Source organism: Artemia franciscana, chromosome 11, assembly GCF_032884065.1.
Source record: "Artemia franciscana chromosome 11, ASM3288406v1, whole genome shotgun sequence".
NCBI classification, from domain to species: Eukaryota; Metazoa; Arthropoda; class Branchiopoda; order Anostraca; family Artemiidae; genus Artemia; species Artemia franciscana.
The window spans coordinates 15,144,533-15,159,740 of NC_088873.1; the positions used below are offsets into that span (position 1 = coordinate 15,144,533).

Consider the following 15,208-nt stretch of genomic DNA (forward strand, 5'->3'; position numbering starts at 1 on the left):
ATTGATGAAAATAATGACAACTGTTTAATACCAAAATATTTTTATTGCATGAGCAGAATTCTTGACGTTACCTAAAACGAAAAAATGGTGCCCGAGTTTTTTCCGATGTACTTCATGCATAATATAAAGTTTCCAGCAAGCTCTCTTGCGACACTGCTTTTACTTTAAACCCCAAAAACATAAAAAGCCAGATGTGAAGAAAATAAGCAAAACAAGAAAAGATAATAAATGATTGTCAGTTGATTTTGAGAGAAGCCTCTTGATAGAAAATCGAAAATATTAATCATAGGGCGATTTTATTGATTTAGCCCAGTGGTTCCCGAGCTTTATTTTATCGCGTCTCCTTAAAAACGTTTGATCATATGGTGCCTCCCTTCCAATTCGCAACATAATACAGACTGGAAAACTTTTAATACTACGAAATTTATCCAGACAATATCTTGCAAACAGAAGAAAACAAATGATAATTTATATTGTTGTCTTTTAATGAGGTAAATTTGTTTGCTTATAATTAGCACAAAGTTTGCCAGATCTCGGTGTCAATGATGAAATGATTGCAAGAACCCCTTTTTCTATAATCGAACGAAATCGATGTTTTGGTTTCATTTCAGCTAGTGTAGAAAATCCTGTTGCGTAAAAAAAAACTTTGTAGACGGCATCAATACCTCTAAGCTGTATTTGAAAAAAGATTATATTTACTATTAATATCTAGGGCAAATTGAATTAGGGATAGATTCTGAAAATGTTGTTTAAAGAATTATCAGAGGCTAGTTTAATCAAGTTTTCTTTCTCATTACTTATTAATCCAAATTCGTCATCTTCTTCCCCCATAAATGGGTTCTGTATCCACGAATATTTTGTAAAATCAAGATCATCAGAATTATTCAAGAAATGAATTATCGAAGCATTCAGGTGTTGAAAAAATGGATTTGTGCTTGCTTCTTTGGTAACTTGGGCGCGTAAATTTAGAAGTGGAAACACATAAAACTTTTTTTTACGAATTTACCTCCCATAGCTCCATTTTTTACTAATCTTTTCACATTATCTTTTTGAATCAATAGATGCATTTTTGGCCCTTGCATCGATTTATTCAATAACTAAATTTAGTTTGATAACTAAATTTTCATTTCTAAAAATACTTTTGTCCTTATGTTGATTTTCTTCTATGTAAATTGTAATTCCTACTTTGAGTTTATGTATCCTCTGTGGCACGAGACAACCGGCGCTCTTCATAATAGAATAAAAGAGAGGTGTTAGGAATCCCATATGGTCAGACAGCTGTGCAAATACTCGAACTTATAATGGCATCTCTTTATATAGATTTTAGCTGTCATTACTTTCTTATAAATGTCTCACAATCACAATTTCCGATACAAAAACTAATCTGCGGATCAGGCAGTGAACATCAGGTATTTTATTTTAATTAAGTGCTAGAAGGCCAATTTTTTGTCCTGATATTGACATTGCACCATCAGTATAAAGCCAAATGCAATTTTTCCCACAGTAAGCCTTTCTAATTTAAAATTTTAATGGATATGGCTTTGACAGGAATGAGTTTGCAAAAAGATATATCTTCAGCTGTACTATTCTCTCAGATGTCCAATTAAGTATGCTGTTTTAGTTACATCAGTTCCTTCTTCACGCTTTAAGACGAATTCTGTAGTCCCTATCTGAGAAACCAATTGACCGGAAAGATCATCCCTAACAATCATCTAATTGATCGTCCCTATACGAAGTACAGCAGAATCTATAAGCTATGGCTGGGTTTACCTAGGGATGGTAAACCTACTTTCTGTTCAGCCTGAGCATCTAAATCCTCTTAATTACGAAAGAGTTTAGATGTTTTGTGCGACTGCGTCGTTTTTATTTCATTGGAGTTTGTCAATCCTCGCTAATGTTGGCGCCTCCCCTTAGACTAGTCCGTGCCTCCCTGGTGAGGTTCGCCTCCCAGTTTGGAAAATGCTGATTTAGCCAATGTGTGCGATTTGGTTAATAGCAAAAAAGCTAAAACAAATTACAAGTGACACCTTCAACTTGTGATGATTCCTATACTGTGAAGTCCAAGTAAATACACTTATACGACAATTAAAATATTTATTAGTAACACCGGTTTAATTTTGAATAAAATAGATGACACGAGCATAACAGTCATATAATTAAAGTAAAATACAAATTTGGACATAATTTAAAATCAATAGGCAATAAAACGTAAACTTGATCCAATTAGTAAATGTTCTGCATCTTATCTGAAATACTTTGTTCCTCTCGCCATATTGATCACCAGTCTTGCACCACGTGTTGCGCAACAACCCAAGGAGAAATCTCCCAACGACAGTTTTGTTTTTTTGTTTGTTTATTTTCAAGCAATTTTGTCGCGTTTTAATGTATCTGTTTATTTGAACACTCCTGTATTTTTAGCGTCCCTGTTAGCCAACTGTCTTGGGCCAAACAGAAAGTAGGCTGTCCTCGGTCGGGGTGGGAGGATGTAAGGAAAAATTTAAGGGAAACGGGAACTTCTTTGGAGGTGTAAAGAGAGGGGCTTTGAACAGATTGAGGTGTAGGAGAGCATGTGTAGCTGTATTGACCTCAGGCGGCTTGGCGCTGCAGAAAGTTGTTAGTAGTAGTAGCCTATTATGAGGCCCTTGAAATGCAACACCAACATTATACAGTAAAACACTTTTGTTTGAACCAGGCTCAACCCTCGTATTTAATAATGTGTAACTTTTCTTGCTATAGGTACAATGTCTGTATCTCGGATACGGTAAATATGCAAAAAAGGTAATACCAGCCGTCTCAACAATGCTAAAAAAAGGCAGGATAATTTTTTGGATGTCTTCCAAATGTTGCTTATTAGTAAAATTTTGTTGTACATAATTTACTCTCTTAATAGTCTTTTCTGGAAAAATCAGGTTGGAACTCTAAAACAAAATAACTGAACATGCATAACAGAAAGCTAAAAATTCCAAATTATAGTTAAATTTAGAGTGCATATAGAATACAAAAAGTTATAAATGGCCAAAGAAGGTACTACATCGAGAAAAAGAAAAACAACCATTTCAGTAGTTTGAAATGACAAAAATATTGTGTCAAAGTAGAAGGTATTTTCTTCTGACGATTTTTTTTTTTTTAATTGCATTTTCAAATTTCACTTTATTGAGAATACCTGCTACTGGGCTTTCAATTATCACTGAAAAAATGCTTATAAAACGATTTACAAGTTTTGTTCGAACCAGGAGTAAGTTGTCTTCGCCTCTTCACTATTTAAATAAAATCTTAATAAAAAAAATAGATAATGTTACTTTGACAAATCTCAAATAACATACCATTTTCACTAAATAAAACATAAAATTTAAGAAAGCATCAACTGGGTAAACCAGTTACCAAAAATACACCTACTAAAATAATACATTTATTAATAATAGACATTATTGATCGTTATGTACAACATAGGGATGAACTATAAAGCGATACGTCTGATGCTCGAGGGACAGATTAAGAAAAAATGTTGTCTACATGGCGGTTAAAACAAGTCTACCACTTCCTAAGATTGTACTGACATATTTGGATATCTGTTCTGATCTTATAAAAAATAAAATTTACCATAATTCTTAAAGATCGTGTTAAGTAAACTTGCCATTATTATTTAATATATTCAGGGCTAAATTATTAAGTTTAGAAACCCGTGACGTTAATTCGACAAAATAAGGAATATCTTCTAAAGACAATGAGTAATAAGATTATTATTTGTCAATTTCTTGGAATTTTTTTTCAAACATTAGGTATTTTTATAATTAAATATTGGGATATTGTTAAATTCTCAGTTGCAGCCCTGATTTAAAATGCCCATACGGGTCAAAACCTTTATATAAAAAATTTCTATATTTTGGAGTTAGATCAATAATGAATATCGTTCACACAGCTATTTCTAAAACAGTGGACAATGTAGCAATTTTTATCTATTAAAAGATAGAAAGTTGCCATTAACCTATTTACACTTTTTCATCTACACTACAGTTGCTCTCGATTTGTCTTGGTGACTACCAACATCTAGCGATGGGTAAGAATCCATTGGGGCACAGGTGCATACAAGGTTTTTATCACCATAGACATCATCTATTCTGCTGACGGATGGCCAAAATTTAGTTTCTGGTCGGACGAAGGGCTAAAATAGATAAAACTCATTAGACATGTATCCTACAGTAATATACAAGATGATCTTTCTAATGCCGTACTATTCACAAGAGTCAATCCAAGAGGAAAAATAATATTAGGCCAATAATAGCAATACTGTTATCAATGATAACAATTCAAAAATAAAAATTTGTCCAGCAAAACTTTTTACTTTATTTGAAAGGCTCAAATAACAGACCAATGGACATTTTTGTGGCACACAGACGCTGGACTCAGTCTCGGATTGAGTCGAAAACTTTCCTCACAAGAGTCGGTACGTTATGGTCTTCCGACTATTTGCATAATTTTCACATTGCGCGCAGATATTTTCCCGAAAAAGCTTCATTAATGCTAAAAGACGAAAAAAAAACATTACAGTTTGTAAATGCTTGGTCACAAGCAAAATGATAAAAGGCTGACGGGGGGGGGGGTGTCCATATTTGTTTCCCGAATTTTTAAAACCCGTCAACAATTTTTTATGCCAACGTTCCCTTTTTGCAGAAAAAATTTACTACACTTTGTTTGTAACTGCGAAACAAACAAATTAGCTCAAGTAAACATATTTGTTAATAAAAATACTTGTCCAGCCAGTTTAGTTGAGCGTGGAAACGCGCTTAGAAAAGTCTGCTGCAACTTCGGTTTCATTCAGTTTAGACACATAAGACTTGGTCCCTTTTTTCGGTTTGATTTTTGTCAAGATATCCTGCAAGGTTGTTAGGAAAACCTTAAAGGGCTTAGAGACTTTTCGCTTAAAAAAAAGAAGAAAAAAACAAGTAGGATTTATTGAGGGTCTCAAGTTGAAAACAGCGTTAAAATCCTGCTTTAATGAACTTTGTTGCGCGTGTCTTATACAATTGTCCATAGATTATATATTCCTCTGTCTACATTTTTTTTTCAAATTTGCTCCCACCCCTATCTGAAATGCGTATGCTTAAAAGCGTATGCGTATACGTGTGAAGAATTCCAGCCTATGCTTATGCAGGCAGTTAGGCAGAAGTTTCCATCATAGGGGCTTGATGTTTCAGGGGAGGAAAAAGAACAAAAATATTTTAATGATAAGAAAAGCCTAAGAAATTACAAGAAAACAATGGAAATATCGATACCGGTGGAGGGGATAAGGGCCTGAAAGCCCCTGTCCTGTGTACGTGCTAGTTAACGTGATGCCGTCGTGCACTTCGTTATTTAAGTGGTCCAGTATAAAACCCCAATCATTTACTTTTTGTGGCTATCCTAATGTTGCCTTTTTAAGTTCAACGCGTTGAACTTAATTACGGGTTTCAAGGAAGTATTTGTCTCCAGATTTTTTTTGCCTCTCCCTCCCCCCCCCCATATTTTTTGAAAATAACTTTTTTATTAATATTTTCATTGAAAAATTGTTTGTTATTTTTTGGGAATTTTCCTTGAGAAAAATGACAAAATTAGCACACACACCCCTGGCCCCCGCTATATCTTGGAAAATATATTGCAGCATTTGGGTGGAACAAATCAGTTTTTTTAACGAGTGTTGGCACCGACTGATGCAAGTGGAGGGATAGTGAACGATGGCTCTCAGCGAAAAGGATGGACTTTCTCGACTTACGCATTAATTGAAGACTCCTATCATGTAGGGTTTGGACTTTAAGGAGAGCAAGAGAATTCTCGTGTGGTATACTTTTGGCTCAGTATAATCTTGAGAGCTTGTTTCCGAGTCATCTCCAGGTCTTCGTTCAGATAGTCCGTATCATGCACTGGCGAGATCATGCTAGATCCCAGAATCATGTTATAAGACAGAGTCCCGTCGAAGCTGATGAGCCGTATGAAAATCCACTATGAAAACATCCGAAGCAACATTCACGTGTTTGGGGAGCTTACAGAGCTCTTTGAAACTGCCTATGGCGTGTGACAAGTTTGCCCAGCTTTACCGATCCTCTTCAACTACATAATTAATCTCTATATTAAGAACTCATGAAATCAAAAGACGAAATCGTACGATGAGGAGATATGGGACACCGAATACGCAGACGATAGTACACTTCTCGTTGAAGACAGGGCAGAATGTGGTCCAGCGTAATCTGAGTGTCGAATTTGGCTGAAGAGCCAGTGCATCTTCTCAAGCACAATTAAGTACTTGTGGGCCCACACAGGACATGCATGCTCGAGAATCAAGATTATATACATGATTTAAACCGTATTCAACTGGGATTGGAAGAAATCAAATCGTCATAAACTTATGTGAAGAATTTTGAATTTCCTGGTGAAAAAAAACATTTGTAAATATTTACTTATAGTGCTTAAACTAAACTGTTAAATAAACCAAAACCAATAAAATTAGATGCATTCAAAAAGACATTTTGCAACACTTCAACTAAAGAAAAAAAATTTATTTTTCGTAATTAATTATTAGAAAATAATAAAAATTTTGCAGTGTTATTAGTTTGTACAATTTGTTAGTACCCTTAGCATCTAACCATAGCCAATCACACGATGTTGTACCTGAAGTCAACATTTCTTCGGAGTGCTTTTACAATCAGAATCCAGTTGCTTTCCAATCATCACCAGAGAGTTTTATCTCATCCTGTTTTATCTCATTGGTGAGAGATCGAGTTGAGACTTCAAGGAATGTTTTAAAGATGCGGTAAGGAGACTTAAAGTCTTGAGGAGAAGGAAGTAAAATATTTTGTTCTCTGGTCCTCACAAAGGAGTATACACCATGGCTTTTTTCTTTTTGTCCCTTTCTTCCGACAAGCTCTTTGGCTAGCTATATAGGAAATTTAAAAAATATCAGATTTGAAAATATGGATATTGAAGCGCCTCTCCCAGAAAATCTTCTTATCCTTCCTAAGGGGCAGACCTGTATGCAGACAGATGATAAAAACTGAAATAAATTATGTAATTGGCTTTTAAGTAAATAATATTAATGACAATAAATGATATGAAAATGATTAAAATAAAGGATATGATATAATAAAATGGTAATTGAGTTTTAAGTAGGAAAGGAATTCGAAAGGTTTCACCCTGGACTTTCTTAGACTTGAATGATCAATGTATTCCTGGACCACTAGCTACATATAATGTATCTAACAAAAGCTATGGAACATGTACTTTGTCTAATATTGTTTTCACGTTGGCATTCCCGTAACATAAGCTACTTAATGTAAGTATGTAAAACGGTCTATGATTAGTAGTCAAGAAATAATCCGCCAATCGCAACCAAGTTAAGAATCTCGCGGGCCCTACGTAAAACAGAGTGACAGGCCTATTTGGCCTTCATAGCGCTACATTCATATTAAAAGAAAAAAACACAGTAAGTGGCTGGACAAGACCGATTAAAACAATGGCTTAAGTTGAACACCCACAGCATAAGGTGTGTACAAACATCACTCAGCATTTATCATAGAGCCAGTGCATGATAATCTCAGCAAGAGAGAGTAGGCTATACTTACAGCTGGGAAAGCAGCCAGTTCTCTAGAGTAGGATCTATCCCAGGAAGATGACATTACAGCTGCAGTACTATGAGGGGCCATTTTCAATGGATACACTTTAGGGTCCATTCTGCCCTCTTCTATCTCTCTAATCTTCCCTCGAATTCCTATAAATAAATCAGAATAATGTAAAATCTAATAATCATCATAGATTAATCACAGTCAACGAAAGAAAAGGAGGAGGCTGTTACAAGACAGGTAATCAGTGTGTAGGAGGGTATTGGAATGTAATAGAAACTAATTCAATGCTCCCGGGAATAACGTAGAAGACAAGCGGGAAGACCCATAAGCCCTACCTAACTATGAACCGAAAAAATCCCCTTAGCTGCCGGGTGTTGTCAGACAACATACAGGGTCGTATACAGTTATACGGGGGTTGTCGTATACAGTTATACGAAATATACTAGAAGCCAAACGACGAAAAAATCGCTTTTTTTAATCACATTTACTCAAAAGGCATGAAATCTTAGATAGTTTTTCAAATATCGAGTAGGGTCACATGCCTCTTCCAAATGCAACCCGCTGGAGTTGGTAGCCCCCTGGGATAGGTACCCCCCCCCCCCCCTATTTTTTCTAATCAGTAGAGTTGTGAAAATAAAACACTTGGAAGGACGAAGAAAATACAGCAGATCAACACAAATACAAACATTCTTCAAAAATGATGCAAAAGATATATAGAATTAAGCAAGGCAAAGGGTTTTCCTTCACTAGGCATATACCTTAATTACAATAATCCCTATTAATCTTGGGGATAATCAACAGTTTCATATTTTCATATATGCTTTTTTTGGATTTTGTCGGGAGTTGTCCTCCCACGCCATATAAGCGTCTTTGCTTCTGGTTTTCCCCCCTCCCTAAATATCCCTCTGAAACGAATATCTTTAGTACAAGAGTTATTTGCTGTAAACCAAGCTATGCTAAGATTTTAAAAAAAAGACAAAAAATTGTAAGATTAATTTCGGAAAATTTCATTTGTTCTTGGATAAATTCAATAAATCAATTTTCTCAAGTTTCCATGGTGTAGCAGTTATCACGTCTGCCTAACACGCAGAAGGTCCCCAGTTCGATCCTGGGTGAAAATTAAATAAAAAAAACAATTTTTTTTTAACTGAAAGTAAGGAGCGACATTAAAACTTAAAACGAACAGAAATTACTTTGTATATGAAAGAGGCTGCTTCCTCATCAACGCCCCACTCTTTACGCTAAAGCTTGACTCTGTCTCTCAATTCTTCTTTTTAAAACAGTAAAAAACTTTAGCGTAAAGAGCGGGGCGTTGATGAGGAAGCAGCCTCTTTCATATACGAAGTAATTTCTGTTCGTTTTAAGTTTTAATGTCGCTCTTTACTTTCAGTTAAAAAAAACTTGTTTTTTTATTTAATTTCTGAACGTTTTTGAATCAATGCATGTTTTGATTTTGGCTCTCCGCAGAGGAATAATTAAAAGAAAATTTACATTTTTTTTTTTGGCCAAATGGCTTTCTCATAATTTTGATCGAATGATTTTGAGAAAAAAAGAGAGGGGGAGGAAGCCTAGTTGCCCTCCGATTTTTTGGTTAATTAAAAAGGCAACTAGAACTTTTAATTTTTTACGAATATTTTTATTAGTAAAAGATTTACGTAACTTATAAATAAGTTTACGTAAAGAACTTTTGTATTCTCATATTTTTATTACACATATGAGGGGGTTCGCCTCCTTGTCAGATCCTCGCTCTTTACACTAAAGCTTAAATTTTGTCCCAATTCATTAAGAATGACCCCAGAATCACAAAAACCCGTAGAATAAATAGTTGAAATTACTAAAAATACTTTAACGTAAAGAGCGAAGTATTAGGAGGAGGTGAGCCCCTCAAATGGGTAATAATTTCTGTTTGTTTTAAGTTTTAATGCTGTTCCTTACTTCCAGCTGAAAGAACTTTTTCATATTTATTTTTTCATTGTGTTTCTAAATAATGCTAGTAAATCCTGCGCTTCCTTCATGGAGATTTTCTTCCCCCATGACAAATTATCGATGGAAAGTTCCCCCAGCATATCCCCCTCTTCTCAACCCCTCCCCCAACCAAAAAATCCTCCTGAAAACGCCTGTACACTTCCCAATAACCATGACTATATGTAAGCATTGGTCAAAGTTTGTTACTTGTTGCCCCTCCAATGGGGACTGTGGGGGAGTAAGTCGTCCCAAAAGACATAGTTATAAGGTTTTTCGACTACACTGAATAAAATGGCTATCTCAGAATTTTGATCCGTTGGCTTTGGTAAAATAATTAGCGTGGGAGGGGGCCTAGGTGCCCTCCAATTTTTTTGGTCACTTAAAAAGGGAACTAAAACTTTTCATTTCCGTTAGAATGAGCCCTCTTGCAACAGTCCGGGACAACTGGGTCGATACGATCACCCCTGGGAAAAAAAACAAAAAAACAAATAAACACGCATCCGTGATCTGGCTTCTGGCAAAAAATACAAAATTCCCCATTTTTGTAGATAGGAGCTTGAAACTTCTACAGTAGGGTTCTCTGATACGCTGAATCTGATGGTGTGATTTTTGTTAAGATTCTATGACTTCTAGGTGGAGTTTCCCCCTATTTTCTAAAATAACGCAAATTTTCTCAGGCTCGTAACTTTTGATGGGTAAGTCTAAACTTGATGAAACTTATATATTTAAAATCAGCATTAAAATGCGATTCTTTTGATGTAGGTATTGGTATCAAAATTCCATTTTTTAGAGTTTTGGTTACTATTGAGCCGGGTCGCTCCTTACTACAGTTCGTTACCACGAACTGTTTGACAATTCTTTTTTCTCCGATGCTAACAAAAGCAATGCTTTAGTCGCATATTTAAGAAAAATAAATAAAAGATTCGGAAAACATCGCTGCTAATTTGTTTCAAATGGTATTCTTGTTTTCGTAAACCTTCAAAAGTTTAGTAGTGCCAGACTCTCCAAATTGTCCTTTTATATTTTTCACCTTCCGCAGTAAGGAAATCTTCAATAAAACTATAGACTGCAAAGGTAACTTGAAGTGCTCTAACACACGAAAACTGATCAAAGGATTTTCTTACGTGAGAAGACGAAGACTGCTCCACCGGCACACGGCAAGGCACGTGTTGTGCTTCACGCCATACGTGATAAAGTTTTTCTGAACTTACGTAATAATTTCCTCTTATAGCACTTTTTCTGATAAAATCGTGAGTCTCATTGTTGACAAATGAAAACCCTGATCTTTGAAATTATCATTAACGTCAAATGAAGCTCAAACGAGAACAGGAAACATCAAAACCTGCTTAAATAAAAAGAAAACGGCTAATAGCCCGAAAAAGACAACGAAGCAGTGGATAATTACCTTATGGCCATCCTTCTTTCTGTAGATGTTTTTCTCTAGGGTGTTTTTTCACAGTTGAAAAGTTTGGAAGGACGGGGAGATAAATCTGCGAACCAAGATTAGAATATTGGAAGCTACAGTGATGACACTTGTCAAGTATGGTTCTAAAGCGTGAGCATTCCAAAAAACCGAGAAGAATTTGATAGATGTTTTCCAAAGAAATTTCCTGCGGATTGTTTTGGGTACCCGACTGACTGACAGTATATCAAACAGTAAGCTGAACGGAAAATGGGGTTCAATCCTACTTTCTAGAGCTATAATGAAAGAAAGGTTGAGATGGCTAGGACGATAATGAAATAAATCTGCGGATGAAGAATGACAGATTGCCAAAGTTTGTCCTTATCGACCAACAATCTAGGGCCAAACGAAAGGCAGGTCGACTCCGAATGGGATGAGAGAATGTCGTAAGTAAAGATTTGAGGGAAAATAGGAACTTCCTAGGAGGGTGTGAAAAAGGAGGACTTGAATAGATTTGTGCGGAGGAGGAGTGTGCGTAGCTGTGTTGGCCTCAGGCGGCTTGGTGCTGCGGTGAGTTGTCAGTAGTAGTAGTAGTATCCCCCGCCCCCAAAAATGAGGTGACTGTATTCACATATGTCAATGAGTGCATTAACTTCTATGACGAAAGTAAAACAGTTCAAAATAGGAATGATACCTTTATATTGACAGTGAAATATAAAATTATTTAACTGGATATTTCGAACAAATATACAGTGTTCATCATCATCAGTTTTACTGCTGATGATGAACACTGTATATGTGTTCGAAATATCCAGTTAAATAATTTTATATTTCACTGTCAATATAAAGGTATCATTCCTATTTTGAACTGTTTTACTTTCGTCATAGAAGTTAATGCACTCATTACCTTATGGCCATCGTTCTTTCTGTAGATGTTTTTCTCTAGGGTGTTTTCTCACAGTTGAAAAGTTTGGAAGGACGGGGAGATAATTCTGCGAACCAAGATTAGAATATTGGAAGCTACAGTGATGACACTTGTCAAGTATGGTTCTAAAGCGTGAGCATTCCGAAAAACCGAGAAGAATTTGATAGATGTTTTCCAAAGAAATTTCCTGCGGATTGTTTTGGGTACCCGACTGACTGACAGTATATCAAACAGTAAGCTGTACGGAAAATGGGGTTCAATTCTACTTTCTAGAGCTATAATGAAAGAAAGGTTGAGATGGCTAGGACGAGAATGAAATATATCTGCGGATGAAGAATGACAGATTGCCAAAGATTGTCCTTATCGACCAACCATCTAGGGCCAAACGAAAAGCAGGTCGACTCCGAATGGGATGAGAGAATGTCGTAAGTAAAGATTTGAGGGAAAATAGGAACTTCCTAGGAGGGTGTGAAAAAGGAGGACTTGAATAGATTTGTGTGGAGGAGGAGTGTGCGTAGCTGTGTTGGCCTCAGGCGGCTTGGTGCTGCGGTGAGTTGTCAGTAGTAGTAGTAGTATCCCCCGCCCCCAAAAATCAGGTGACTGTATTCACATATGTCAATGAGCGCATTAACTTCTATGACGAATGTAAAACAGTTCAAAATAGGAATGATACCTTTTTATTGACAGTGAAATATAAAATTATTTAACTGGGTATTTCGAACACATATACAGTGTTCATCATCATCAGTTTTACTGCTGATGATGAATAATGTATATGTGTTCGAAATATCCAGTTAAATAATTTTATATTTCACTGTCAATAAAAAGGTATCATCCCTTTTTTGAACTGTTTTACTTTCGTCATGGAAAGGCAGTGTGGTCTTCGAAGTTATTAACTTCTATCTTAGAAAGAAATATTTTGTTATGCTATTCGTGTAAATTTAAAGCTGAAAAACCTAAAATGTTCTTCTGCCATCAATAATTATATTGTGTCTTTTCCCATAAAGCCAGTCACAGCATGATAGCTAGCATGCCAAACTTGGCCCAATGGCCGTCTGTTGTACAGCCCTGGCTGTAAAACCCCTGGTCTTCAATGAGTCACATTGGCATGAGTCGTCAACACAATACGACATACACGATTTCTCAAGATACACTATTACCAAACACAGAAAGTAAGGGATGGTCAATGGCCTAATCCTTGTAGTCAGGAAAGTTGGTGGTGACTATTTTTGCAAATGGCCATGCAGTTGGCTCCTAAGACTTTTAGTTTCTAGCCCCTTGTGGAGCAAAGGGCAATCAAAGAACATCTGTCTTACTCAAACATTACAGAGAAGAACTACTTTTGTGAAATAATAGTCAAAGCTATCTTCTTCTGGTGAGACTGAATTCTATTACTACTACCACAAAGTCATTTCAGCATTAGGTCACTCAAGGTAAAGATGCAGGCGAATGTTATTCCTACATCCCTCCCCTTTTTGAGGTCTGAACCGAACATCCGAAAATATATCTGAGACTTTAAAAGGAAATTGGAGTCAGAATTGTTTACAAGACCGCAAAACCGCAGCAAACACTTACTAAATTAGCATCTGGGAGCAGCTCCAGCAGTTTCGTTCTGGGCAGTCCCAATTCAAAAATTTGCACTTTTCAGAAATTATTACAAGTTCACAACAATATTCACGCACGTTTCCAAAAATATTTTGGTAGTCTTAAGCCTACTTGGCCAACTCACTAGAGCCACCTCTATAAGCCTTATAATAAAAGTGTGTATTACTCACTTAGCAAAGCTTCACAGTATCTGTCCATTTCCGCCTTATCCTCAGACTCGGTAGGTTCGACCATTAAACATCCAGCAACGGGCCAAGACATGGTCGGGGCCCGTACCTACATCAAAAGAATCGCATTTTAATGTTGATTTTAAATATACAAGTTTCATCAAGTTTACTCTTACCCATCAAAAGTTACGAGCCTGAGAAAATTTGCGTTATTTTAGAAAGTAGGGGGAAACGCCCCCTAGAAGTCAGAGAATCTTAACAAAAATCACACCATCAGATTCAGCGTATCAGAGAACCTTACTGTAGAAGTTTCAAGCTCCTATCTACAAAAATGTGGAATTTTGTATTTTTTGCCAGAAGGCAGGTCACGGATGTGTGTTTATTTGTTTTTTTTTGTTTTTTTTCCTCAGGGGTGATTGTATCGACCCAGTTGTCCTAGACTAGTGCAAGAGGGCTCATTCTAACGGAAATGAAAAGTTCTAGTGCCCTTTTAAGTGACCAAAAAAATTGGAGGGCACCTAGGCCCCCTCCCACGCTATTTATTTTACCAAAGTCAACGGATCAAAATTCTGAGATGGCCATTTTATTCAGCGTAGTCGAAAAACCTTATAAATATGTCTTTGGGGACGACTTAGTCCCCCACAGTCCCCATGGTAGGGGCAACAAGTTACAAACTTTGACCAATGCTTACATATAGTAATGGTTATTGGGAAGTGTTCAGGTGTTTTCAGGAGGATTTTTTGGTTGGGGGAGGGGTTGAAAAGAGGGGGATATGCTGGGGGAACTTTCCATCGATAATTTGTCATGGGGGAAGAAAATCTCCATGAAGGGAGCGCAGGATTTACTAGCATTATTTAAAAACACAATGAAAAAATAAATATGAAAAAGTTCTTTCAGCTGGAAGTAAGGAACAGCATTAAAACTTAAAACAAACAGAAATTATTACCCTTTTGAGGGGCTCACCTCCTCCTAATACCTCGCTCTTTACGTTAAAGTATTTTTAGTAATTTCAACTATCTATTCTACGGCTTTTGTGATTCTGGGGTCATTCTTAATGAATTGGGACAAAATTTAAGCTTTAGTGCAAAGAGCGAGGATCTGACAAGGGGGCGAACCCCCTCATATGTGTAATAAAAATATGAGAATACAAAAGTTCTTTACGTAAGCTAATTTATAAGTTATGTAAATCTTTTACTAACAAAAATATTCGTAAAAAATTAAAAGTTCTAGTTGCCTTTTTAATTAACCAAAAAATCGGAGGGCAACTAGGCTTCCTTCCCCGCTCTTTTTTTCTCAAAATCATTCGATCAAAATTATGAGAAAGCCATTTAGCCCAAAAAAAATGCAAATTTCGTTTTAATTATTCCTCTGCGGAGAGCCAAAATCAAAACATGCATTGATTCAAAAACGTTCAGAAATTAAATAAAAAAACAAGTTTTTTTAACTGAAAGTAAGGAGCGACATTAAAACTTAAAACGAACAGAAATTACTTCGTATATGAAAGAGGCTGCTTCCTCATCAACGCCCCGCTCTTTACGCTAAAGTTTTTTAC

At 36.2% G+C, this 15,208-nt stretch overlaps 1 protein-coding gene and 1 non-coding gene across 4 annotated transcripts in view; one reads left to right on the plus strand and one right to left on the minus strand.

The window, feature by feature from the left end:
• Positions 1-2,085: 2,085 nt before the first annotated feature.
• The window catches only part of LOC136032866 (glycine dehydrogenase (decarboxylating), mitochondrial-like), a 43,468-nt gene continuing 30,345 nt past the window's right edge, over positions 2,086-15,208 (minus strand). Inside the window, exons 4-6 of one of the 3 annotated variants that reach the window (XM_065713280.1) lie at positions 13,660-13,765; positions 7,593-7,738; positions 2,086-4,162 (exon numbers count right to left, since the gene is read on the minus strand). In XM_065713280.1, the coding sequence (XP_065569352.1) occupies positions 4,004-4,162; positions 7,593-7,738; positions 13,660-13,765 (411 nt within the window). In that variant the 3' untranslated portion in view covers positions 2,086-4,003. Of the gene's footprint in view, positions 4,163-7,592; positions 7,739-13,659; positions 13,766-15,208 lie in introns of those variants that run through there. The other 2 variants (XR_010618794.1, XR_010618795.1) reach the window with 2 other exon arrangements.
• Positions 8,641-8,713, plus strand: Trnav-aac (transfer RNA valine (anticodon AAC)). The gene has a single exon. It is a non-coding gene; the product is annotated as a tRNA-Val (tRNA).